General features: G+C 47.1%; 2 protein-coding genes across 4 annotated transcripts in view; one reads left to right on the top strand and one right to left on the bottom strand.

Moving 5' to 3' along the window:
- Positions 1–961: 961 nt before the first annotated feature.
- NMRAL1 (NmrA like redox sensor 1) lies at positions 962–15447 on the bottom strand. Of its 3 annotated transcripts, none has more exons than XM_042922801.1 (6): positions 15145–15447; positions 10221–10293; positions 6528–6766; positions 3903–4152; positions 2680–2870; positions 962–1248 (listed from the first exon to the last, which is right to left on the bottom strand). In XM_042922801.1, the coding sequence occupies exons 2-6, from the start codon at positions 10258–10260 to the stop codon at positions 1069–1071; spliced, it is 900 nt and encodes a 299-aa protein (XP_042778735.1). In that variant the 5' UTR covers positions 10261–10293; positions 15145–15447; the 3' UTR covers positions 962–1068. The 3 variants fall into 3 exon arrangements, with proteins under 3 accessions (XP_042778735.1, XP_042778737.1, XP_042778736.1); XM_042922803.1 differs by lacking the exon at positions 15145–15447 and adding an exon at positions 10584–10641; XM_042922802.1 differs by lacking the exon at positions 2680–2870 and having other exon boundaries at positions 1125–1248; positions 15145–15217.
- The window catches only part of HMOX2 (heme oxygenase 2), a 30007-nt gene continuing 17869 nt past the window's right edge, over positions 15056–27193 (top strand). The window contains exon 1 of the mRNA XM_042922799.1: positions 15056–15169. The gene's annotated coding sequence lies outside the window, so the exon portion shown is untranslated. The remainder of the gene's footprint in view (positions 15170–27193) is intronic.

Below are 27193 nucleotides of genomic sequence, written 5' to 3'. Positions count from 1 at the left end.
AATCTATAACTCTTCATGCATATCTGTATCTGGTTCTCCCACCAACCAAAGCTCTTCAAGGTAAAGACCATAACCTTTTTGATTAACATTGTTCACCTGGCACAGTGGTAAGCTGTCAGATGCTTTTTCAAGTCATCAATTAATGGATCAAATGAATCTGGTGGGACTGCTGTCGGTCTTCATGACTGCAGGTACCAAGGCTAAGGCAGGGTAGTAAAGAGCTGTGACGGACAATACGCAAATCCGTACAGGAAAAATATGCCTGCCGTGGAACCTCGGGCATTTGACCTGTGTTCTCTGGGTGTTCCTCCCTCTTCTGTAAAGTGAGCAGGAGAGGAGAGGTTGAACCACCCCTACCTTCCCGGTCCTATGTGGACACTACAGGCGAGGCAGTGCTTTCCCTTCCTTGGCTTTATTCCCCAGCCTTTGCTGTAAGCAGCGTGTTACTTTTTCTCAGTGGTGTGCAATATGGTGACCTCTGGTCCGGTCTGTCACTGCCCTCCAGATGTTTTGCCTGGACTGTTTTGAAGATGACCTACTTAGGGCTGCTGCCACTGGGGGGAGGAGAGACAAAGGGAGAAAGGGTCGGTCTTGCCGCCTTCAAGCTTCAAGAAAGAATGTGTGGTTGGCCTCACCAGCTCTCTGGAGATGAAGGCTGTATTTGCCTCGATGTCAAAAGGCATTGCTTATGGTTGGTATGCGGAATCCCCTCTGTCCTCAAACGTAGTACAAACAGTGGTCAGAGCCGCTCCTCTGGGCTGTGGTCACAGCACGGTCTCCCACCTGCCGGACTAAACTTACAGTTGCACTTAAGTTGTGTGTCTTCAGCCCTCGAGTCCCCTGCAAAGGGAGGGGGCTGCGTCTCCACCACTTGATGCTTCCTGTTGGGATATTCATGCCTCAGCAGCTGCCACCCCAACCCCAGTCCCTGAAACAAAGCCCTTTTCTCTTGGAAGCCATCTGTGAAAACAGTGGCCTTTATTTAAAAAAATAACTTTTTGCAACACGAGAACGGATCACTGTGACTGTATCTCCTGTGCCCCCAGACGGGGCTGAGAGATGGCAGGGTCAGAGCCCAGCAAAGTCCCCTTTGTGCTGCTCCAGCCACTGGTCCAGTGTCTTGGCCTTGGGGTTGAGTCTCAGGGTCAGTTCGATGTCACGGTCAGGTTTCAGGGCATAGAAACGGAACATGTTGGCAAGGTCTCGGGCGCCAGGGAAGTCATACTTCTCGTAGTCCTCTGGGGTCATCTGGAAGCAGAGGGGAGTCTTTTGGGTCTGTCAGCATCTCCAGCACCCCGGCTATTGGCAACTCAGTACCAGCCCAGGTCCTTACCAGTAAGTTCATCTGAAAACCCCTCTACTAAAAAGATTAAAGTTCTAGGGGCGCCTGGGTGGCTCAGTCAGTTAAGCATCTGACTTTGGCTCAGGTCATGATCTCACGGTTTGAGTTCAAGCCCCACATCAGGCTCTGTGCTGTCAGCACAGAGCCCATTTTGGATCCTGTCTCCCCCTCTCTCAAAATAAATAAATAAATAAATGTAAAAAAAAAAAAGATTAAAGCTAAAAAACCACTGTTCTAAGTCAACTTAAATCGTTCAAGGGGTGCCTGGCTGGTTCAGTCCAAAGAATGTGTGACTCTTGATCTCAGGGTTGTAAGTTCAAGCCCCACAGTGAGTGTAGAGATTACTTTAAAAAAATCATGAATGTTGTTCTTTTGAGATCAGAAGATGGAAACTTCTCAGCCCTTTCCAAACCAGAACTCTGCAAACATCACTTTCTTGCTCAAAAACCAAAGTTGTTCCCAGTTCCTGACCAAACTGAACCTGAACTCCTCAGCTCCTGAAATCCTCCATGGTTGCCTCAGACTTTTGTTTAGATGTAATCCATGGCCATTTAGGGCTCGTTTTCTAGAGCACCTCATTGCGCTAAGGAAGTGCTTACCTCGATTATTCTGTTAAATTCTGACAACCAAGGAAGGGAATTCTATTCATCCACCCATTTTACAGATGAGGCTACTGGAGCAGAGAGGGTCAGGGATTGTGCCCCAAGGCCCGCATGCTGGTGGGCCGTAAGGGCTGGGAGCAGGACCCCATTCTGAGGGTCTGACCCACCTGAGACATGCCCTGCCATGGCCTCCCCATCACTGCTCTGCTCGTGTCTTGGAACTATATAGGTGGTTTCTGTCTTTTAATAACGTGGGAGTTTCTCAGACTTTAATAAGTCTTACTTCCACAATGGGAAGGACAAATAAGAAACAAGGCACCTAAGGGGAAGAAGACTGAGGGTCAGCGGGGACGCAGCCAGGCCAGGAGGAGGCAGGGATGGGGCCCATCTCTCTGGCCTCCTTCCCTGCCCAACACACCCTGTGTGTTCACTCCTTGCTTTGGCCCCTAGTGTCCCCTCTTCCTAGAAACCTTCCTTGCCACTTAGTCAATTGCCTAAGCCAAAAACTTCTCTCAGTGGTCACCCGTGGCTCCCAAGAACAGCATGACAAATGCTCACAGTGACGAATTCAGATTGACTTTGCCCAGAGAGTGGGGCAGCCCTAGACACCATACCACTTCCCTACCAACCATAGCTCCCTCTGGGGATCAGAACGACCAGACCCGGGCTGCCGGAGCACCCTGGTGGGAGCTGGGACATCACCCAGCCTGGGCCCGGGGGGCAGCAGGGGCCCACCTTGGCACTGCGCACGGCCTTGCCGGTGTGCTTGGAGAGCAGGGCGGCATACTCTTCCACCGTGTGCCTGCAGGTACTGAGCCCGATGTTCCGGCCGATGTATTCTTCTGGCATCTTCAGCAGGCTTAGCACCACGGGACCCAGGTCGGTCACAGATATGCCGTCCATGGGCACATCACCCATGGGCAAGCCTGGGAGGGAAGTGGGGGGAAGAGGGATGTGCTGGGGTTGTGGCTGATGTTCCCACCAGCCCATCGCCCAGACACGTGCACACGTCAGCACCCTCCGGTGTCTGTGGCGGCAGCAAGGCAGTGCAGCTCAGTAAGGAAACGGGATCCAATCTGAGCTCTGCCACCCTGACGGTCCCCTGTTGACACCCTGAGCCCTTGTTACTCCATTTATAGAGTGGAGGGAACCGGGGACCTACGACCCCCTCAGGGCTAAGACCAGAACAGGAAGGAAATGGAGGGGCTGCTCCCAAAGCGCTGGACCCAGGGCACCTGGTCACGTCTGGAATTCCTGCCGTGGAAAACCAAGTCTGCTAACAGGAGTGCTAGAGAGTCAAGGCCAGGGCCTGGACCAGAGCAGCACATGGCAGGTGCTCCATAAATGTGCTGAATTACTAGTGATTCCACCTGCCATGGTGGTCTGGTGGAGAGCAGGGCAATGTCTAGATTAGCGCCAGGAGCATTCCTCGCCCAGGCAAAGGGGCCACCGCAGCTGCCCGTTCAGGTCACCCAAAGACCTTGTAGGGACAGAGCTCCAACCAGAGACGGAACACAAGAGGGATCCCCGACCAGCTTTGCAAACTATAAAGGGTGGTGCCAGTGTGCCAACACTAGGACCAGACTGCTCACCCTCCCTGCTGGGCAGGACTCAAGCGCGGGTGAGACTGTGTTCATGCAGAGGGTGAGGGGTGGTTGGGTCAGGACACCGACTTCACTGGACCTGATCTTCCCAACTCTCTTACTTCTGAAGGAAAAGTAACAAGTGCGCTCTGTAAAGCATCGCATCACTGCCTCTTGGCAGATTTTCTCAACGCCCCTGCAAAGGTCAGTTATGCCCATTTCACAGAGCAGGAAGCAGAGGCCCAGTGTCACAGGCCTGACACTAGAGAACCAGGGCTTGGACCCGGAACCATCTGAGGACTAGCCAGCTTTCTCCAACACCCACTGCTCCCCTCGGTGACAGCGGATGCTCGAGAAGGGAGGAAGGGCACTCACTCAGCAAGTAGCTCTTTCCATCTGGAGCTTTCTGGGGCAGGAAGTAGGAGAGCAGGTTCTCAAAATAGCAGGCCAGCCGCACGCTGGTCATGGGAACTCCGATGTCCCGGAAATATTCCTCCACCTCCCCTTTGCCGTCAAAGTGGCCCGCTGCCAGCCTCCCGGCCGTTAGCTTCCTGATGTTCTCCAAGCCACTGTAGACCACGTAGCGAAGGCCCAGGCGCTTGGCCACATCGGCCAGCAGCTTTCCCTGGTGGGCAGGAAAGGAGAAATCACAGAGCTGAGAGGGAAGAAGTGTATCCCCAGCCACAGCCCTGGCTCTCCTGCCCTGGTTGCCACCGTGCCTGATGCAAAGAGGCCAACACCACTTCACCCTTGTCCCTCTACTGGAACGATGCTCACACGTGGTTCCACACGTGGACTGTGAGCCTTCTACCTTAGCGTCCCTTCTCTAGATCATCTGGGTTGTCCTACTTCTCAACATGCTCAACTGTGGCCCACATGTGTGCATTATGACAGGAGGGGTAGAAGGTCGGGAGAGGGCCACACAGAGGTCTCCTAGCTCGGCCTACTCCGTGCAAAGCCACCGTCGATGGAAGGCCCCAGCAGTCCGCTAGGGAGGTGGTACAGCTCAGCAATTAGGCACACAGACTGCTCAGGTGCCACCCGGGGCTGTGATGCACTTAACTGTCAGTTAAACATGGAGAGCCACACCACCTGCTGCATGAGGATGTGTTGGGTGGTGGCCTCCAGAAAGATGTGTCCATGTCCCAACCTCCAGAACCTGTGAACGTGACCTTACTTGGGAAAAGAAATCTGCAGACAGAACTAAGGATCATTCCAGGTGGGTTCTCAATCTGATGACAAGCATCCCTACAAGAGACCGAAGAGAACACACAGAGGAGAAGGCCCTGCGTGAAGGCAGAGATTGGGGTGAGGTGGCCATGAGGAGAGCCAGCAGCCACCAAAAGCTGGAAGAGGCAAGGAGTGGAATCACCCTTAGAGTCTCCTGGAGGTTCCTGGATTTTCGACTTCTGGCCCCCAGAATGAGAGTAAATTCCTGTCGTTTGAGCCAGCTGGCTGGTTATGGCAGCCATGGGACATGAACCCAGGCCATCAGGATAATGACCTAACATTCCCTCCATCAACCAGAGAAGCTGTCCTTCTCTACTCTATGGGAAGGGCTCCCCTGTAAGTGGATTCAAAGAAAATGTCAAGGCTGAAAACAACTTTAAAGACCAGTGGGCCCGTCCAGTCTCCCTTTATTTTACAAAGGCCTTCTTTTTCCCTAATAAAGCCCAGGGTAGGGAAGGTCCTGTCTAGAGCAGAGCTGCAGCTGGTCATGGACGAGGGAGGGCTGAAAGATGAAGTGACAGACAGCCGGGGCCTCTCCTCTGCCACCAACAATACGTCCCACAGATACCTGAGTCTATGTGACAGGCTCTGTGCGAGTGTCCCCATCCTCAGAGCGAAAGATGGCTATGTCTCATGTTCTCCGTCCCATATCCCTCCCCCTGCCACCTGGGCTCCATAACTAGAGAGAATGTGGGTGGAAAACAATAAACAGAAACATACAACATACAAAGGGGACATGGGCTTTCTGGGATGATGGAAATGTATTTTGATTAGATTGGTAATATGTGGGTTTATTTAGGAGTGCTTGGGTGGCTCAGTCAGTTAAGCATCAGGCTCTTGATTTCAGCTCAGGTCATGATCTTGCTGTTCGTGAGACGGAGCCCCATGTTGAGCTCTGCAGTGACAGCACAGAGCCTGATTGGGATTCTCACTCTCTCTCTCCCCCTCTATACCCACCCCCCCCAATAAATAAGCTTAAAAATATATATATGAGTATATTGATTTTCAAATTCCATCAAACTATACAATTAAAATGTGTGCATCTTATTTCCAGGAAATTATGGGTCAACAGAGTTGTTTTTCTAGAAAGTGTAAAAAGTCAATGGATGACAAAGTAGATTATTGGTTGCTTGGGGCTGGTGGGGAAGGAAGAATGGGGAATAACTGCTAATAGATAAAGGTTTCTTTTTGTGGTGATGAAAACATTCTAGAATTAGGTAGGTAATAGTGATGGCTGCACAATATATACATATATATATATATATATGTATGTGTATATATATACATATGTATACATACACATTGAATTATACACTTTGAAAAGGCATAGTGTATAGTACTTGAATGATATCTTAAAAAAAATCAGGGGGCCTGGGTGGCTCAGTTGATTGAGCACTCAACTCTTGGTTTGACTCAGGTCATGAGCTCACAGATCATGAGTTCAAACCCCGTACTGGGCTCTGTGCTGATAGCGCGGAGCCTGCTTGGGATTCTCTCTCCCCCTCTCTCTGCTCACTCTCTCTCTTTCAAAATAAATAAATACACTTTAAAAATTAAAATAAAAACCACCAGAAAAGAAAGCAGCTGCCTCCTATCCTCATTAAAGTCCAGGTGGACTGCATGGAAGAGGAGGGGAAAGGTCTGCAGTGGTCAGTGGGTCACAGGCAGGGTCAGTCCCTTTCTAACAAGTTGGAGCTGCCTCCCAGGGAGCTCCTAGTGAGATGCCCTGCTCCTAGCCCAGCCTCCCCACGCCCTCCCCCCTGCCCTCACCTGCTTGACCTCCTGCTCCTGGCTGCAGTTTTCCCAGTAGTTGGTCACGATGAAGGTAGCATGGGCCCCGGTCAGGGCCAGCTCCATGCTGGCCTCGTCATCCTGGTCTCCCCGCACCACTTCTGCACCCTGCAGCCTCAGCTCCCTTGCTGCCCTCTGCCTAGGGTCTCGAGTGACCACTCGGACCCTGAATGTCCCATCTTCCAGGAGCGTCCGGGCCACTGAGCCTCCCTGAGCACCTGTGAAGAGTCAGAAAGGCCTGCGGGGATGGGCCTGCCTGGGAGTCCGGCTGAGGGGAAGCCCCTCAAAGCCCCTCAGGGAAGGCTCCACTACAGCCAGACGCCCAGGCCCTTTCCACCTGTGATCCTCATGAAGTGCCTTACACCGTTAAAAAAAATAACAGCTTTATTGAGATAGAATCCGCTCACCTTTTACAGGGTATACAGTTTATATTTATTTAAAAAATATTTTGGCGGGGCGCCTGGGTGGCTTGTTCGGTTAAGCGTCCGACTTCGGCTCAGGTCATGATCTCACGGTCCGTGAGTTCGAGCCCCGCGTCGGGCTCTGTGCTGACAGCTCAGAGCCTGGAGCCCATTTCAGATTCTGTGTCTCCCTCTCTCTCTGCCCCCTCCCCTGTTCATGCTCTGTCTCTCTCTGTCTCAAAAATAAATAAACGTTAAAAAAAAAAAAATTTAAAAAAAACAACAAAAAAAATATTTTGGCAAATCCGTACTAGTGGGCTGATTTTAGCCAGAGTAAACAGATACCTCTATGAGGCAGCTGAGACTTCTGCTGCCGTCCACACACCAGACTTGCCTGGAATTTCACCAGTAAGACTCACTGCTTCAAGTTAAATAAATAAGGAAAGTGTACAGTGCAGTGGGTTTTTGTTTTTTTGTATATTCAGAGCGTGCAACCATCATCCCAGTCAATTTTAGAATATTTCGTGCCCCCTAAAAGAAAACCCACACCCATCAGCAGTCACTCTCCATTCCCCTCCCTCTCAGCCCTGGCAGACCACTCACGTACCTTCTGTCTGTATTGATCTGTCTCTATGGATCTGATTATTCTGGACATTTCACACAAATGGAATCATATAACATGTAGCTATTGTGTCTGGCTTCTTTCACTCAGCATACGGTTTCCAAAGTTCATCAATGTTTTAGCATCAAACCTTTTATAAAATGTTTAAAATGGGCGCTTGGGTGGCTCAGTTGGTTAAGTGTCTGACTTCGGCTCAGGTCATGATCTTAGGGTTGTGAGTTCAAGCCCCGCAGCGGGCTCGCTGCTGACAATGCAGAGCCTGCTTGGGACTCTCTCTCTCCCTCTCTCTGCCCCTCCCCTGCTCACGCTCACTCTCTCTCTCTAAAATAAATAAACATAAAAAAAAAAAAGATAAAAAATAAAATGTATTACAAGGGCAGCTGACCGGCTTAGTAAGTAAAGCATGCAAATCAAAGTCGGGGAGTTCAAGTCCCACTTTGGGAGCAGAGTTTACTTGTAAAAAAAATAAATCTATTACAAAATATTTAGCACATACACAAAGGCATGCCAACACCCATGTACCCACTGCTTAGCTTAAGAAATAAAGTATTACCTACATCTTTTCTCTAAAAGACTGAGGGGCACCTGGCTGGTTCAGCTGGAGGACCATGCAACTCTTGATCTCGGGGTAGTGAGTTTGAGCCCCATGTTGGGTACACAGATTACTTAAGAGAAAATTACAAAAAGTAAAATCATCAAAAGGAAGAAAATAAAAAATCATCCATAAATACATGTACAAGAAAAGTGAATGCAGTACTACGTGCAATAGTGGAAATTTGTAGAAACGAGATGTCCTTTGGTAAGAATCTGGCTAAGGAAGTGATCAATCCATGCCAAAGTAATCACTGGCAGATTGGCAGATCTGTGCGTATGACTTGGACAGGTGAACGTGACCTATCCTGGAGTGGAAAAGGGAAGCTGCAGAACCACAACAACCTTCACACAGTACTGGTGGGAACAGAAAATGGGACTCTTTCAAAAAGAGTCTGGAAGTTTCTCAAGGTGCTAAGCACAGAGTTACCCTATGATCCAGCAATTCCACTCTAGATATATGCCCAAGAAAATTAAAAACATGTTCACACAAAAACCTGTGCATGAACATTCACTACATTGTTCGCAACAGCCAAGAGCTGGAAACAAGCCAAACATCCAGCAATGGAAGAGTAGATCAACACAATGCAGTCTACCCATAAAATGGAATATTATTCAGACATAAAAAAGCAACGGAGTACTGACACCTGCTACAAAATGGATGAACCTCAAAACACGATGCCGAGTCAAGGAAGCTGGCATAAAAGGCCACAGAGTGTATGATTTAATTTATATGAAATGTCCAGAATGGACAAATCTACAGGTCGAGAGTAGACTGATGGCTGCCAAAGGCTGAGGAAAGTTGAAGAAACCGAGAGTAAAGTAACTGCTGGTGGGTGTGAGGTTTCTTTTGGGAGTGATGAGATGACCTTGTTCTAAAACTGCCAAGGATGAGAGTAAAGCTCTGTGAACATACCAGAAACCAGTGAATTGCACACTTTAAGTTTATTTTGAGGGGCGCCTGGGTAGTTCAGTTGGTTCAGCCTCCAACTTCAGCTCAGGCCATGATCTCATGGGTGGTGGGTTCGAGTCCTGCAACCGGCTGTGTCAGCACAGAGCTCAGAGCCTGGTGCCTGCTTTGGATCTGTCTGTCTGTCTGTGTCTCTCTCTCTCTCTCTCTCTCCCTGCCCCTCCCCTGCTCACGCTCTGTCTCTCCCTCTCTCAAAGGTAATAAACATTAAAAATTTTTTTTGAATAAGAATATTTATAAGTATTTATTTTGAGAGAGCAAGTGGGGGAGGGGCAGAGAGAGGGAGAGCAAGAGAATCCTAAGCAGGTTCTGCACGGTCAGTGCAGAGCCCCAGGTGGGGCTGGAACTCACCAACCTGGGGATCATGACCTGAGCCAAAGTCAGAGCCTTAACCGACTGAGCCAACGAGGCTCCCAAAAACCAGCGAACTGCACACTTTAAATGGGTGAATTGTATATGTGATTTAGATCTTAAGCTGTGACACATATTTAAAAACATACAGTACATTGGGGCGCCTGGGTGGCGCAGTCGGTTAAGCGTCCGACTTCAGCTCAGGTCACGATCTCGCAGTCCGTGAGTTCGAGCCCCGCGTCGGGCTCTGGGCTGATGGCTCAGAGCCTGGAGCCTGCTTCCGATTCTGTGTCTCCCTCTCTCTCTGCCCCTCCCCCGTTCATGCTCTGTCTCTCTCTGTCTCAAAAATAAATAAACATTAAAAAAAAATTAAAAAAAAACATACAGTACAAAAAAGAACAAAACATGATGGCAAGACACTTTGCCATTAAAAAAAAAAATCTTTGTACATATCTAATCTGGTAGGATACTCAAGAAACGATGACAGAGATGGATGGGGTTGCTGAGACAGAAGTAGGAGGGAGATTCCTTTGGTATTATGTGCAACTGTCACTTTTTCAAGAAGTTAAAGTAATTATTATTATTTTTTTAATTCAAACGGAATGTGCTCCCAGGTCCTGCTCCAGGGCCCCTGGCCGGGTCAGGAGTCCGAGCCACAGGACCCTCCTTCCAGCCCTGCCCCACCCCCACCCCCCTCGGTCTCCCAGGCTCTGCGGGGCGGCCCTGGGCTCGCTCACCTGTGGCTCCAAACACCACCACCAGTTTCTTGTCCGCCATGCGGGCCGGAGCGGGAAGCGCGGTCCCTGAAGCCTGGGAACCGTGGGACGCTCGGGTTGGCGAAGAGGACAGGGGTCCCCGCCTGGAACCACCCCGGGAGCGCACTGCGTGGGCCCGACGGGCAGCCAGCCCGGGAGAAGTCGGGGCCCCGCGACCCCCGGCCCGCTCCGCCCCCTCTCCGCGCCCGACACCCCGGCGCGGTGGCCCAGGCCTTGCGGTGCCTCCTCGCCTCAGACCAGGCGGGAAACTAAGGAGGAGGGAACAAGGGCCGCGGAATTTGCAGCCGAGTCCACCGCCGCGGGTGGGGGGAGGAGGGGTGGAACCTGAGAAGGCGGGTCCCGCCCGCAGCTCCAGCCTCGTCCTGGAAAAGCCACGCCCCCTAGGCCGCCCTGCGTGAGGGGACCCCAGGCCGCGCGGCTTCTGAACTCCCCCCGTCCCGGCGCTGTTGGCGCGCGGAGCTGACCCACCACCCCCTTGGCGGGCGCGGATGGTTCGTCCCACCCAGGCTAGCGTTCTCTCGGCTAGCAGCCCCACGGGCGTGCAGAAACTGGATTTGCGGACCTCGGGGCTCTTCTGAGTTCGCGTGCGGAGCTGGTTAGCGGGATGCTGGCGCTGAAGCCTACGGAAGCCGAAAACCAAGACCAGAAGCAGAAACGCACGTCTTTATCCTGCATGAACATCTGAACTTGCAGATATAGGTGTCACCTAAGGATAATTAAATCTGCATCTGGGACTCTCAACACCCAAGGCCTGAACTCATGTTTGAGGTTGCTTCTAGTTGTACGGATTTGAATTATTTTTTTACAGGAAAAGTGAGATTTCTTTGTGTTCAACTAAAACACTCCTCTCCTGTCGCTCCTCACCTGAAAATTTATTAATGGATAAGAGCTTTCTTTTTTTTTTTTTTTTCTTTCATTCACTCATTCCTTCCAAAATGTATTGACCCGTCCGGGAATGTCATCTTCATAACCTCAGGCACATCTCTGTATTCACTGCTAAATTTCAAGCACTTAACAGAGCACCTGGCAGGTAGGCGCTCAGTAAATATTTGGTGATTGACCTGTTGTCTAAATACCCTGGCACTGGAGTTACCGGGAAACCCAACTAAATCTGCTGCTGTTTCCCCCAATCTACTGGTGGAGATAACTAACCCACAAGGTAATGTGCATTTTAGGCTTCCTTATGTTTTATCATTTTTAATTTTTTTTTAATGTTTATTTTTGAGACAATGCAAGAGACAGAGTGCAAGCGGCCGAGGGGCAGACAGAGGGAGACACAGAATCTGAAGCAGGCTCCAGGCTCTGAGCTGTCAGCTCAGAGCCGGACGCGGGGCACGAACTCACGAACCATGAGATCATGACCTGAGCCGAAGTCAGACGCTTAACCGACTGAGCCATTCAGGTGCCCCAGTTTTATCATTTTTAAATGTTTTTGTAATGTGTAATTTATGTAAAATATCGGTCTTTATTTATTATAAAATGCATGTATAAAGGTGTGCCTGGCTGGCTCAGTCTGTAGAGCATGTAACTCTTTATTCCCAGGTCATGAGTTCGAGCCTCACGTTGGGTTTAGAGATTACTTTAAAAAAGGAAATAAATAAATAAAATTCCAATGAGATAATGTGGGGTTTAGCTTATGCCTGACACACAGGGGAAGCTCAGAGAAGGATTCCCGCTGTTATCATTATGAGCACATGTCACTGGGCTGGGTGAACTGGCAAGAGCTTTGCAGGAAGTCTTCGTCAGATATAAAGTCCCACAGGAAGCACAGAGTCTCAGCTAAGAACACCAGTCGGTAGCCAAATCTTTCCCCTCAGGCCTCAAGAGACCACTTGGTTGTGGGCTGGGTGGGGCTTCAAGAGACAAAACTTTTGCCCAGGCTACCAATAATGCCCGCTCACTTCCAGACAGACCCCTGGCACCCGCACCACTGACCAGAAGCCCAGGGGCAGAGACACCATTCTCTGCCACTCTTTCCTGCTCTGATTTCCAAGCTGTAGATTCAGCAAGGCCAAAAGGCAGTGGAGTTCCTTGTGTCCTACTGTGGCCCTGTGCTACTCAATTACACCTGGGCACTAGGGCTGGCTTCACGGGCTTGTAACCTGAGCACTTGCACAGGATCCCACTCTGAGAAGGACACCCATGCTTGGTTTAAGGCTCTGCTGTTGCTTTCTTGAAATTCTTGATAATTTTTAAACAAGGAACCCTGAGTTTTCATTTTGCACCAGGTCGTGCAAATTCTGTAGCTGGTCCTACTGCTTGTTTGGATTTCTTTTCTTTTTAATGTCTACTTATTTATTTTGATAGAGAGCACGAGTGGGGAAAGGTCAGAGAGAGAGAGGGAGTTAGAGAATCCCAAACAGGCTTTGCACCGTCAGCTTGGAGCTTGACCTGGGACTTGACCCGGGACTTGAACCCATGAACCATGAGATCATGACCAAGAGTCTGACACTTAACCAACTGAGCCACCCAGGTGGCCCTGGGTTTATTTTCTTAAAGAAAAACATCATCTATAGGGGTGCCTGGGTGGCTCAGTCAGTTAAGCATCCAACTTCAGCTCAGGTAATGATCTCATAGTTTGAGTTTGAGCCCTGCATCGAGCCCACATAGGATCCTCTGTCTCCCTCTTTGTCCCCCGATTTCTCTTTCTCTCTCAAAAATAAACATTAAAAAACCCTCACTTATTATCACAGTAATATGCACTTGGGTTCCATTTAATAAGTACTTATTGAGCTTCTAGTAAGTGCTGGGCATTGTGCCAGGAGAAGAGAGATACAGAGAAGACATAGGCCAGCTTTCAGGAAGCTCTCCTATTATGGTAGACAATTATACCAGTGGGATGGAGATGAAAGCAGAATAGGAATAGTTAGCCTAGCTTAGGGATCAGGGAGGGCTTCCTGGAGGATGTGATGGTTATGTGGAGTCATAAGGAATGAGTAGGAGTTAGCCCTAATGTGGTGAGCCCTGTCCAGGCAAACTTTATAGTCTGAGCAGAGAGGCATAACATAACAGGGCATGGAAGAGACTGCAAGAGAGTTATGCAAAATAAACACATAGATAAAAATCTTCATTTATAAATATAAACACGAGTGAAGTATATTAAAATAAATACATGCATTTTATTATTTTTTTACTTTTTAAAGATTTTAAGTAATCTCTACAGCCAGTGTGGAGCTGGAACCCACAATCCCCAGATCAAAAGTCTCGTGCTCGCTCTACTGACTGAGCCAGCTGGGTGCCCCTTATTTTTTTTAAGATTTTATTTTTGAGTACTCTCTGCACCCAACAAGTGCTCCCCCCCCCCCCATTATCTCATTTGAACCTTCAAAGCAACCCCTCCTTCAATCAGTGCCACTTGGTTTAATTCCATTTTTTGTGTATGTGTTTGAGGCAGGGGACAGTACAGTGTGTACTCCTAATTTTTACTTTCTTAAAATTCATTATTTTTAAATTTTGGTTGCTTTAAAAAAAATTTTTTTTAATGTTTATTTTTGAGAGAGAGACAGAGACAGAGCATGAGTGGGGCAGGGGCAGAGAGAGCCGGAGACACAGAATGCAAAGCAGGCTCCAGACTCCCAGCTGTCAGCACAGAGCCCGACATGGGCCACCCAGTTGCCCCTTAAATTGGGTTTTGATAGCTAAGGAATGTATAATGCGTTTATGCATCTCATAAAAAAATGCAAATGGTACAGATAAACCACAAGTGACCCTCGACCTCCCTCTGTCATTCTAGTGTGTAAATCTTCCCGGCTTTTGGATGCATTTAGATACCTAAACGTGAACGTGTGGAAAGAACATTTTTTAGTTAAAAAAAAAAAACCTAAAAGAGATCATATTGGATATATTTTCCCCCAATTTTATTGTGAAAATATGTAGACATATAGAAAAGTTGAAATAACTGTATAATGAACACCCACACAAATACCACCCACATTCTACAATTCTAAGCATTTTGCTAATATTTATCCATAAGACACCTATTATCCATCAACTTTCTTATTTTTTGATATATTTCAAGTAGATTGCAGACATCAGTGCTCTTCACCCTTAAACAGTTCACATACACACTAGAGTTCAATGTATTTTTTTAGGTTAAATTTACACACTATCAAATGTTATTTTTGTATTTTCGTACATCTGGCTTTTCCTTTCTGCTGAACATCCTAAGGTGGTCTCTGCCCTTCCCTTTTTAACGGAGGCACATCTCCGTTGAACAGATGTCCCCCTGTCAATCCCCACCCCATCTTCCTTCAAACAACATTAAGATGGTTTCCAGATTTTCACCCAAATGGCGCATGCATCCCTTTACATGGTGCAAGGACCTTCGTTGTTGCGTCTCTTTGGGTTCTTGCACGCATTGCTCTCCAATAGCTACCGAGAAGTGGAATTGTTTGAGCACAGAGAAGACCCATTCTAAACTCTAACAGATCTCAATAAATTGTCTCCCGTTCCCCAGTAACTCCCACGAACACCGCATATTGCGCACATCTTTGTCAACAGCTGACTGGACCGGTCATTTAATCTGCAGCCAGCCCCAAAGGTAAGGAAATGACGAGAAGCCAGTGTGGCTGGAACAGAAAGGGCAAGGTTGGAGTCCAGAGGGAGAGGAGCCTGGAAGGTGGTGACACCGGGCATGGAAAGCATGTACCCCGGATCATCGTCATTAACACCTGCTCTTATCAACGAACTCTCTCGGGAGGGCCCCGATACCCTAGCAGCCGCGGGCCCCGCGAGAAGGGACGCGTGTCCGCCGCAGGGGCGTGTCCTCTGCAGGGCCCGCCCCCTCTGCGTGCGCACGTCGGGCCGCACTCGCGCCGCCCGCTTGGCTGCGGCGGCCGCGGCGCCTCAGGGAGTGGGTGACTGACGCGCGGACGCTGGGACCTACCGACGGCGGAGCGGACCCGTGGCGGGTGAGTGGCTGGCGCCCTTTCCGGCTTTTTTTCGGGCTCCTCAGCGAGTCTAGCCCGCCCGGGCTTTCGGGAGCTGGGCCAGGCCGAACGCGGCACTCCGCGTCCCCGGCGCCGTCCTGAGGGAGACCCAGTGGGCCGGGGCGGGGGGCGGCCGCAAGCGGGGTGAGAGGGGAGAGGGCTGAGCTGGGGGTCCCCGCTTCCTGCGCGTCGTTTGGGAGGGCCGGGGAGGCCGAACGGCCGGTCAGCGTTGGTTCCCGTTGGGCCCAGCCCCTCGCGGCGTCACGAGTGCGTTGGGCGAGGTGACCCCAGGGGCGCCGCGTGCGGACTGGGTGTCCCAGGCGGAGGTTGCAGCCTTCGTCCGCAGTGGGCCCGCCGGGACCCGGGCCTGGCCCGGCGCCGGAGATCCGTGTCCCGCGTGGCGGCTGCTGCGGGCTCTGCCCTTCCTCCTGACTCACCTCACTCGGAAGGGCGCATTGAGTCACTGTCATGACTTCATGGGTGACCCGCGGCCGCCAAGCGATCGGGAGGGATCCACGCCCGGGGCAGCCGGTTAGTCTGGGCAGGGAGTTTACCGGTCACCTCGTCGGCGCGGTGATGTAGGTGTATTGATTGCCTGCAGTTGGCCAGGAACGCCTTGCACGGTCTTTGCAGGAGGCTCTCTGCCCGTGTGTCATGCTATTTAAATGGATTCTGAGGAGGGGCTCCTGGGTGGCTCAGTCGTTTGAGCATCTGTCTCACTCTTGCTTTTGGCTCAGGTCACGGTCTGGCGGTTTGTGGGTTCCAGCCCCGCATGGGGCTCTGTGCTGGTGGTGCAGAGCCTGCTTGGGCTGCTCTCTCACCCCCTCTCTCTTTCTCTCGGAATAAATGAACAGACTTGGGGGAAAAAAAAAAAAAGGATTCTGATGAACCTGTTGTTGTGGCCGGTGGCTGTTCTTGTTCATGGCTCTGTGAACCAGACAAGGCAGGATGGGATTGGGGGACAGCCCCGTATAAGGCTCTGCTGTTTACTGTCATCCCCTTCCAAAACCTTGGGAATTGATAGGTTTTTCACGTATAAAATGGAATTAGTGATGAAACTGGTTAAGTGACTTCACTTGCATCGCACAACTGACAGGATGCGACACATGGGCTTGATCCTGGTCGTCTTGCCTACAAGATCTGACGCTCTTTCCTAAATAGTGTTGTAGAGGTTGGGTTATGTCATTTAAACTCTCTTCCCTCTCCCTGTTAACTGTCATTCCAAGTAGAAGGAAAGAGGAGCTTAGTGGTTTTGTGTATTTGAGTTTCTGGTATGGTGTTACTGTGTTTTTTTCGTTTGTTTTGTTTTGTTCTAAAATTTTTTAGTTTTGAGAGAGAGAGCACGCCTCGAGAAAGCGTGAGAGGAGGAAGGGCAGAGAGACAGGGGACAGAAGATGCCAAGCAGGCTCAGCACTGACAGCAGTGAGCTCCACATGTGGGGCTTGAACTCCCCAACCGTGAGATCATGACCTGAATGGAAGTCAGACACTCAAGTGACTGAGCCACTCAGACGCCCCAACCAGTGTGTTTCGATTAAAATTTTAACTCCAGTAATAAAAATGTTAGTTTTTCTTTTGCAAGGAGTGGATTAAAGAATACACATTAGTAAATCTATGCTTTATTCTTTAAAAAAAATTTTTTAAAAAATTTTTTAAATTTGTTTTTGAGAGAGAGACGGAGCGAGTCAGAGAGGGGCAGAGAGAGAGGGAGAGGGAGAATCCCAAGCAGACTCTGCACTGTCAGCACAGAGCCAGATGTGGGGCCTGAACCCATGAACCGTGAGACCATGACCTGAGCCGAAACCAAGAGTCAGACACATAACCAACTGAGCCACCCAGGCGCCCCTAAAAAAAATTTTTTTTTAACATTTATTCACTTCTGAGAGACACAGAGAGAGCGCTAATGGGGGAGGGGCAGAGAGAGAGGGAGACAGAGAATCCGAAGCAGGATCCAAGCTCTGAGCTGCCAGCACAGAGCACAACGTGGGGCTCGAACCCAGGAACCATGAGATCACAACCCTAGCTGAAGTCGGACACTCAACCGACTAAGCCACCCAGGTGCCCGAATATATGCTTTATTCCTTAGGATCTTTCTTGCTTTCTTTTGTTTATTTTTTAATTTTTTTTAATGTTTACTCTTGAGAGAGAGACCGCGCACATGCGAGCGTGAGCGGGGGAGGGGCAGAGAGAGAGAGAAGAGAGAGAGAGAGCGAGAGAGAGAGAGACAGAGTCCGAAGCAGGCTCCAGGCTCCGAGCCATCAGCACAGAGCACGATGTGGGGCTCGAATCCACAAACTGTGAGATCATGACCTGAGCCGAAACCAGACGCTTAACTGACTGAGCCACCCGTGTGCGCGCGTGCATGTCCTTCCGTCCGTCTTTCCTTCCTTCCTTCCTTCCTTCCTTCCTTCCTCCCTCCCTCCCTCCCTCCCTCCCTCCCTCTCTCTTGCTTTCTTTCTTTCTTTCTCTCCCTCTCCCCCCCCTCCTTCTCTCTTTCTTTCTCTCTCTCTCTCCTTCAAAATCATCACAAGACAAAACATCACAAGCTTTCCAGAAGCTCATAGCTCATTTGGGTATTTAAAAGTTTACGTTAAGGCGAAACACTGGTGAGGGTGTGGAAATTAGAGGGGCCTTGGAAATACTCACTAAATAACCCCATTTAACTGGGAATGTGAGGAGGAAAATCTGTGGTTCTCTTTTTGTCTTAGTTGCTTTGCATTTTTCTATTGCTTGGGTCAGTAAGGTGAGATGCTGTGTCACCAGAGTCAGGAGTAGGAGCTACCCTAGAAATGACATTGCCTCAGGAGAAGATGGCATTCATTGCCTTTAGCTGGCCCCTTATTAAGTCTGTTGAAATGTATAACTGGACAGCTGGGGCCTTTGGGCTACCTTGATTTTTTTGGTTTCCCTTTTTTTTTTTTTTTTAATGTTTATTTATTTTGAGGAGAGTAGGAGCAGAGAGTGAGGGAGATAGAGAATCCCAAGCTGGGCTCCACAACGTGGAGATCATGACCTGAGCCAAAATCCAGAGTCAAACGCTTAACCGACGGAGCCACTCAGGTGCCCCTGGTTTCCTTTTATAGCTGACTCTCTTCATAGGACAGTTGAACTCTGCATCAGTATTGTACCAAAAACTAGAATATCACTCCCTAGGAGAAAGATACTTTTGAAAATTGGAATTGTGGGGGCGCCTGGGTGGCTCAGTCGGTTGGGCGTCCGACTTCAGCTCAGGTCATGATCTCACGGTCCGTGAGTTCGAACCCCACGTCGGGCTCTGAGCTGATAGCTCAGAGCCTGGAGCCTGCTTCCAATTCTGTGTCTCCCTCCCTTTCTGCCCCTCCCCTGTTCATGCTGTCTCTCTCTGTCTCAAAAATAAATAAACGTTAAAAAAAAAAAATTAAAAAAAAAAAGAAAATTGGAATTGTGTATTTATAATAAGTTTAGAATTCAGCTTGTAACTCCTTGGAGAGAAAAGAGATGAAAAATTATAAATTACCTACTGGTATGTTATTGGCCACAGTTAACTAGAAAGTTATAAATAGACATTTAATGCAATTTTTTTTTTTTTTGGTAAAGATTTTATTTTTAAGTTATCTCTACACCCATTGTCAGGCTGGAACACACAGCCCCGAGATAAAGAGTGCTCGCTCTTGCAACTGAGCCAGCTGGACGCCCCCCAATATTTTTTTCTTACAGTAGTCAATGAGAGAATTAAGAGCTCTGGATCACATCTTCTTTTGTGTTCAACACAGTGTGAGTTATGTGGTTTTTAACTAAATGTATTGTATCTGTTAGGTTTGTGCAAAAACATAAGATGAAAGCTTTGTCTTTTGTAATCTGAATAATTTCTCAGGATATTTTTGCAGTACTCAGAAGCAGTGCCATTAGTGATTAGTTTTTGGGAAGGAGGGAAAAGTAGGAAGGGAGAAACGGAGGAAGGAAGAGAGGGAGAGAGAGAGAGAGAGGAGGAGGAGGAGGGAAAGGAGGAAGGGAGGGGGAATTTTTAATTGGAACAGTTAATTGCTTGTACCAATGTCTTTCCTTTTTTTTTTAAATGCTGGAAGATATTTCACTCTGGTGATCACTCAGGTGCCCTGTAATATTGTTCACCGTATGGTTTACTTTTTTTTTTTTTTTTTTTTAATTTTTTTAATGTTTATTTTTGAGAAAGGGAAACAGAGTGCGAGTGTAGGAGGGGCAGAGAGAGGGAGACACAGAATCCAAAGCAGGCTCCAGGCTCTGAGCTATCAGCACAGAGCCTGACACAGGGCCCAAAGTCACAAACCCCAAGATCATGACCTGAGCCGAAATCAGACGCTTAACCCACTGAGCCACCCAGGCGTCCGTGGCTTACTTCTTTATATTGACTGAGTTTATTTACCATGAGATGTCTCCCATTGTATTACACATTTTAAAGCCAACTAACAAGGCAGCTAGGTCCCTCAGAAATTTCGTTTCTAAATTTCTAATAAATTTGACGCACAGTGTTGAACTACAGCAGCCCATAGCTGATGATCTGGCCTAGCAACGTTATGTGTATTTATGAATATGTGGTTACATTTATTTATATATATTGCAAGAAATCTTTTCTGAATGACCATTGTGTTTCCATTTAAGAATAACACTGGTTATTGGAGTTCACTATAGATAATTTAAAGGTGTACACCTATTGTAAAGGGAATCCATTTACAAACAGCCCATCAGAGAACTACATCCAAATCGCAATCATGGAGGACTGAAATGGAGCCAACAATGCTTTCTGGGTCGTCATATCAACGCATCTGTATTCAGACCTGGCAAAGCAATATTCTAAACTCTGAACTCAGCATTTCAAAATAGCAATTAAATTCATAAGGCTCTTATCAGTGAACAGGTTTTTTCTTATTGCTTTGATATAATTTTCAAAGGCTTTTTTATCAAACATGGCTTTGTCTTTGTGATAGATTTCTTTAAGCAGATATTGTAATAGTTATCCAAGAATTGTCTAGTCCATTTGTGGAGTAGGATTTTCATCAGAGTGCATGTATTCTTGCTGTTTAATGATGTGATGTTGAGGAAGGTTCTTTTTTCAGATGTGTGTTTGAATGCCTCTATGAACATACACAGATAGACTGACTTTTTGTTTGTACTTCAGAGTGGTTGAATTGTTGGGGTGCCTGGCTGGCTCAGTCAGTAGAGCACATGATTCTTGATCTTGGGGTTGTGAGCTCCAGGCCCATGTTGGGCTTAGAGCTTACTTAAAGAAAAAAAAAAAAGTGATTGAATTGTTAAGCACAAAATTAAGCTAATCAATTGGTAACAATCTTTTTCACTCACAGCTGTTCAAAATTAGACAATTTTGTTTTGCATGTACATGTATGTATCCAAATACATACATATTCATTTGTATTAGAGTGAAAAATAAATGGTTTGTTTCTCCCAAAAAAGGAAATTGTGATGATATATTTTTGACCATGAGAAAAACATTTAAATCATTTGAACTGTAGTTTTTGTGTCTGAAAAATGGGGTTAATACTTAATGAAGTTAAGGTTAATATGTTAAAATACCTTTTGTGCCTTGAATGCTGCTTATGGAATCTAGGGCAGGGGTTTTCACACTTTTCTATTTGGGTAAGTTTGGGGGCCCGGGAATCTGTGCTTTTTAAGGTTTTTCATGTGATTCTTGTTTAGGGCCCCCTGTCACAAACACAGGCTGGACAGAAGTGGGAATGGACTGGCAAGAGGATAGAGAAGTAAGTGAATGGGGTACATGAGGAAGGGGACGGCAGAAGAGGAAAGAAAGGGCTAATTGTTGCCTGGCGATAACTGCTGTCAGCTTGTATGCCAGAGGCCAAGCAAGTAGTCTCTTCTCTCTGCTTAGGGGAAAAATTAATTTTTGTCACATGAACAGATTTGTTTCTTTCCCAGGAGTATCATAGGCCTAATTATTGTCATAGTTCTCAGTAACTTTAAAAGGGCTTTGGAGAGGAATGGCATAACAGAGACAGGTGTCTCGCACCCTGCGTGCCTGACTTTTTGTAAGTACTCCCAGTGTCCTGCCTTTCTCCTGATGAGCTTTCTCAGTCTCAGAAGACTCAAGTTTCACGGTCTTGTTCTGTGGGTCAATGCCACAATTACCTGAGGGCTGTGGGAAGGCACTGGCATGATTTAAACAATCTGCCATTATGTTTTTGCTAACCTGATTGATTGGCCTGCCTCATCACTTGCTGTGATGGGCAGATTTTTTATGCCAAACACTGGGACCCATAGTCTGACCATACAGGTGCACTAAAGTACTAAAGGAACTGATGAGACAGGATATTTGATTTGAAGCATAACTGTCCTGGAAAATGTGGAACATAAGGTTCAGGTTTTTTTTTTTTGTTTTTTTTTTTTTTTGAGAGAGAGCTCAAGTTGGGGAGGAGCAGAGAGGAGGGAGGGAGAGAGAGCGAATTCCAAGCAGACTCAGCACTGTCAGTGCAGAGCCCAATGCTGGGCTCTAATTCATGAAACATGAGATCATGGCATGAGCCGAAGTCAGACACTTGACAGACTTAGCCACCCTTAGGCTCTGCCTAAGGCTCAGTCTTTAGCACTGTTGTCTGCACTGTACAATTAATGTTTATACTGTGGTACACCTTGTGTTATCTTCTTTCTCTTTCTTGATTGAAAGGTACTTAAAGTTCAAAACAGGGCCTTAAGGCCTCTTAAGGTCTTAAGTCACAGAGCCCATGAGCATTATAAATGTTTGGTGATGATGCTGTGGTGTGTCACTTGCCCAAGTGTAGCCATCCCTTTCCTTAGTTATTGGATCTGCTCTTCTCTATAGCAGGACCACTACTCGCTGCTGCAGAGGAGCTCTTGTCACCTGGAATTATTTCCAGGACAGGCTGGAGGAGGGTGGGCAGGTGAAGGGAAAGAATTGGTGAGCAGAATTGTGTTTGGGTTGGGAGAGGAATCTAGGTAGTGTTTGAAGGCAGTTGTAGTGAGTTGTCATTGACCTTCACTCCCTTGGTTTTCCACAGGAAGGCAAGGGGAGAGTCAGGATTTCTCTTTGTTTAGTAATAGGTATCTCACTAATTAGGAAATAACTTTTAAACATTTTTTTAGATTTTTTTTTTTTTAAATCTTCTGAGTAATCTCTACACCCAGTGTGGGTCTCAAACTCAAAACCCCGAGATCAAGAGTCACATGCTCCACCGACTGAGCCAGCCAGGAGCCCTTGGAAAGTAACTTTTAAAACACTCCATTCCTGTACCACACACTTGTGTTTTTGACAACCTCAGCAAAATTTACAGGTGTCTGTATTCAGTGTCATATTTGTCCTGCTTTTTGTGTTTGTGGAGTCATACTAGAGGACCTGAAAGGAGAAGAGTGGGGGTGATCAGGTTATTCTTTCTTGCTTTTATATTTGGCTTTTCCAGGGCATATGTCCGGTTTTAAAGAAGTTAACGTTCAGGTGCAAATGCCTAAGGTAGAAGGGCAAAGAAGCAGTGGCATCTGCCTCTTTGGCAGTATGTATTGCCTCTGTGGTGTACAGAGAATTGGCACTGAGGGGGTGTGCAAAACAGCAACAAACCCAGCATAGTCCTTGTTCACATGGAGTTGGCTGTCACCTTGGGGAGACTCAAAACTGTAAAATTGTAAGGTTTATGATAGTCTCTTGCACACAGTATTTTGAGAGGTCAGGGAAGTGAAGGGCTGAGAAAGAGAAAAGACAGGAGAACTTGAACTGAACCCATTGGGGTTAGGTAAAAGAATTCGAACAGAAAAGAAGGGAACTAAAGAGAGGGGAAACCCCTCTTTAATAACTATTCAGGGTTTCCTTAAAAACATTACTCACAAAGGGAATGTCTCTCATAAAGAGACTCTACTAGAGTAGGGATTCTTAACCTGAATTCTGGGTCCATGGGTAAACTTCAGGGGCTTGTGGTTGCTCTGGAATGGCATTGGCCACATTTTTTATATGCATTTGTCCTGGAGGATTTGAAGCTGTCATCTGATTCTCAAAGGGATTTGCAACCAAAAAAGTTACTGATTTTTCTATTCTGGCAAATACCCTTCCTACCCATCTTTAGAAGTACATGTCTCTGAATTTCTGTCTTCAGATGAGGAAGTAGTTGGGTGGAAAATTAGAGACAGAAACTATAGGATTCCTTTGTAAACAAACAGACATTAACTAAATACCAACTGTCATGGGACTTGCAAGAGTGCACATGCAAAGGACAGAGAGTTCTCACTGGTTCCCAGGAACAGGGCAGCTAAGCACTCTCACTTTCTAGTGTGGTTGAGACTCCAAGTCTGGCCTCAGAGACCTTACAGTCAAGTGTAGCTGATACAGAGGTACAATTAAGTAAGAGTATTGGGGATGGAGTGAATTGAAGACACAGAAACCACAGGTTTTTGGGAAGGTCAAAATGTTTTCAAGAAGCTGCTGGACTGTTGGAAACAAGGTGTGAAAGAGTATACGGAGCCCTGGCCCAGCAGTCAGAAAGCCATGGGCAGCTCTGAGAACAGTGGCTAATCCAGGGCCAGTTTCCTTCTGTTGCTTGGACACACACAGCCTAAGAGACTGTCCAAGAGCCACTGTCACTTAGCACACGTAGCAGGAAATGGAAGCCGTCTGTTTCAAAGCAAGTGACCTAGTTGCCCTAGACCACAGCCGGCAAACTAGGCTGAGCTCAGAATTCCTAAGGATGATGGAGGAGCTGAGCTCCTGAGTACCTGCCACCAAAGCTGCTATCAAGGCTTTATTTTTTATTTATTTAAATTAAGTAAGCTCTGCGCCCAACGTGGGCCTTGAACTCATGACCTGGAAATCCGGAGTTGCATGGTCTACCTACTGAGCCAGCCAGGCACCCTGCACCACCACTTTAACTGTGGATGCTCCATTCACTATACAGGACTTGCTTTACATATTGGCCTTTTGTGTAGGGTTTGGTTTCGAAAAAGGGTTGAGATACCTCTTAGAGCCGAGGAGCACACAGTCCCTGCCTTTCCTGGCCTATAAGCTGTTGAACATTTGCCCTCCCTATCTTGCCTACCTCTTTAACCTTAAAGTTATTCATTCATTATTGCCTAATCATGTCCTTGGGCAACAGTGGATGTTCTGGGCTATTTGAATTTCTTTTTGATAATGATTAATAGAGACAGTGATGTTTGACCAGTTCTTGGGAACTCTTCAGAATTATAGGCACCTACTTCATGTATCTTTAACTCATGTAGTTTTGGGGGCTGCCTCATGGAAGAGGAACTTACTCAGTTTTATAGTGGCAAACTGCTGCTGTTGTTTTTTCAGTAAGTTGTGATCCCTGTAGCATTTTGCTTTATGTCCTGGCAATAATAATAACCTAATTCCTTGGTGTATTTCCTCCAAAATGTGCTTAGAAACAGGATATGGGCTTATTAGGAGGTTGTACAGCTATTGCCTTCTTTAGGTTGGCCCCTTTGCTGGAGTAACAAACATGAAGAAAATGGTCCTGTGCATCCCTTCTCTCTAAAGCCAGCTGGAGGAATAAAGCGTTTTTATATGGAGGTAGACATCAGGAAGTTTCAGGTAGTTTGTGCTTGCCTGGGGTGGTGGAGTGCTGGCAAGTGTTTGTTACCTTGACTGTTAAAATTTTGCCTATCATTTCTTTAAAAAGAAGGTGGGGGAGGGGGTGGTGCAGTAAGGCCAAGTGCTCTGCTCCCAGTCAGGCTTTCACAGTCCTTAAAACAAAATCTAAAAGGTGTGTTCTCAGTATCTGTATCTGTGGCATGTAAGGAAGCCGCTTCGAAACCAGTGCAAACCCAGCATTTCTCCTTCAAACGTGAAACTATTATTATTTTTTTAATTAAAAAATTTTTTTTTATGTTTTTTCATTTTTGAAAGACGGAGAGACACAGAGCACAAGCAGGGGTGGGGCAGAGAGAGAGGGGGACACAGAATCTGAAGCAGGCTCCAGGCTCTGAGCTGTCAGCACAGAGCCCGACGCAGGGCTCGAACTCAAGAACTGTGAGATCATGACCTGAGCCGAAGTCAGATGCTCAACCGACTGAGCCACCCAGGCACCCTGAAACTATTATTTGAGCACAAAGTATTATATGCTTGGTCTCCCCACATGGCCATTCTCATCTCTCACCATCAGTAGAAATTTCTCCAGTAAAAACACTGCTCAAAAATGCTTACTCACCAGCCATTTTTCTTATTTCCGGGCTTCATTTTTAACTGTCGTATTTGTCATCCGCTCTTTGAGAATAATCTTGATTTTGAGAATACCTCAAATTCTGGAAATCATTCATTGACTCAGCAAACCCTGATTGGGTGCCCTGTGTTGGGTAGTAGGAGGGAAAGATAAATAAACTATAATCTGGAATGGAAATAAATAAATACTGTCATGGGATACAAGTGCTATGGTAGATTGTAAAAGGCTTGCTTAGATCGCTGTTAATATAATATCAGGCCTCCAAGATGATCAAGTTCGTTGTTTTCTAGGCCTTATTTTTAGAAGTAGCACAACCCCATTTTGGGAGGAAGTATAGCAAGGAATAGGGGAGTTGCTCCAGCTGAAACAGATGGGGGAAGCCCACAGCTTTTCCTGCTATGCCTCATGTTAAATGCCATCCTCCCTGCAGCTTCCTGAGGAATGCCTCTCATTTTATAAATGAGGATGTTGGAGTTCTAGGGAAGTCATAAAATGTAGTTAGCCAGTGTGGGCTTGGTCGTAGAACTTTAGTTCTCCTGATTCCTAGCTTACTTGTCAGTCACACACCAGACCGCTAAACAGTCATTAGATTTCTTCCAGTTTTTTGTTCCATTCCACAAAGAAGTCAGTAAACACATTTCTTTCAGGGGCTTCACCTCTGCCTGGCTTTGTTACAGAGCTTTAAAGGTTTTGCCTCCTAGTGATCCAAATACAAATCAGTCCTATTCCCAGGAAGGTACTGTGACCCCTTTCATTGTGATCTGTGGACAGTGCCAAGTTGCCCCATTTGGTAACAGCCTCTTCTGTTTTCTGGTCGAAATTCAGTTTCCCCAGAAATCTCTGTAAAGGATATTTGATAAAGGTGTGACAAATAGTGTGAAGCATAGTGCCAGAATCTCATATGTCTCTGTAAACTACTGAAGGGACAGGAAGAGTATTAGATGCATGTCCTTTCTTGAATGACCTTAGCACTGCTTCTGAGATTCAAGCAGAGTTCCTCAGCCTTGGTGCTGTTGACATTTTGGGCTGGATAACAGTTTGTAGTGGTGGTGGGTGTGTGAGTATGTGTACACACGTGTGCATGAATGTACTTGTGTTTGTGCTTTCTGTGCATTGCAGGATGTTGAGCAGCATCCCTGGCCTCTACCCACTAGATACCAGTTGAGTGGCCAAACCCCCTCCCCTTCCCACTTATGATAATCAAACGTGTCTCCAGACATTTCCGGATAACCCCTGGGCAATCCTGGGCAGAGCAGGCGGTGGGGAGGCGTTGCCAAAATGGTCCCCAAGCTGAGAACCATTGGATTGGGGATTGAGTGTCATAAGATATAAGTGCAAATCAGATTGATTACAGAGTCAAGCAAATTTTTCAATTATCTAAACCTTTATTTATAGTGATGAGCTACTCTAAAGAAATAAAACAATAACATGCCCTTGGCCTCCATCCTGACCCTCCACAGCATGAAGGGGCCTTTATCTAACTCATGTTCAGAGTGTCCCTGAAAGAGTTTGAACTTAGGTGATCATCTTCTTTTAGAGCCTTTGCAAAGTTTATTTTGCTAGAAATTCCAAGATTTTTCTGTTCCTTTCTTGGTATCTAGTGTTGTCAGAATGAAAACAGAGGTTCTTCACAGTGAGCCTTCAACTCAAAGTCTGTGACCCCAGTACAGATTTGACGTTGCCTGTAAGGGTTTTCACAGACAGGGGTATTTCCATTTCTTGTGTAAAAGTATATGGGAACATGTGTTAACTTTAAGTGGCCCTTTCTTCAGTTTGTTAATCAATGCTATACGATATGTCGCAGTTCTATAAGTAACTTATTTAATTCTCATTACATACCTTGC

Source organism: Panthera leo, chromosome E3, assembly GCF_018350215.1.
Source record: "Panthera leo isolate Ple1 chromosome E3, P.leo_Ple1_pat1.1, whole genome shotgun sequence".
Taxonomy (NCBI): Eukaryota; Metazoa; Chordata; class Mammalia; order Carnivora; family Felidae; genus Panthera; species Panthera leo.
This window is presented reverse-complemented; position numbering and strand designations above follow the sequence as displayed.

Excerpts from the sequence above, each read along its gene's own strand:
- NMRAL1 (XM_042922801.1), bottom strand. The coding sequence starts at position 10,260 with ATGGCGGACAAGAAACTGGTGGTGGTGTTTGGAGCCACAG. Across the intron at positions 4,153-6,527 it reads AGGAGCAGGAGGTCAAGCAG|GGAAAGCTGCTGGCCGATGT; the intron begins GTGAGGGCAGGG and ends CCTGCCCACCAG. Across the intron at positions 1,249-2,679 it reads AGGCCGTGCGCAGTGCCAAG|ATGACCCCAGAGGACTACGA; the intron begins GTGGGCCCCTGC and ends CTCTGCTTCCAG.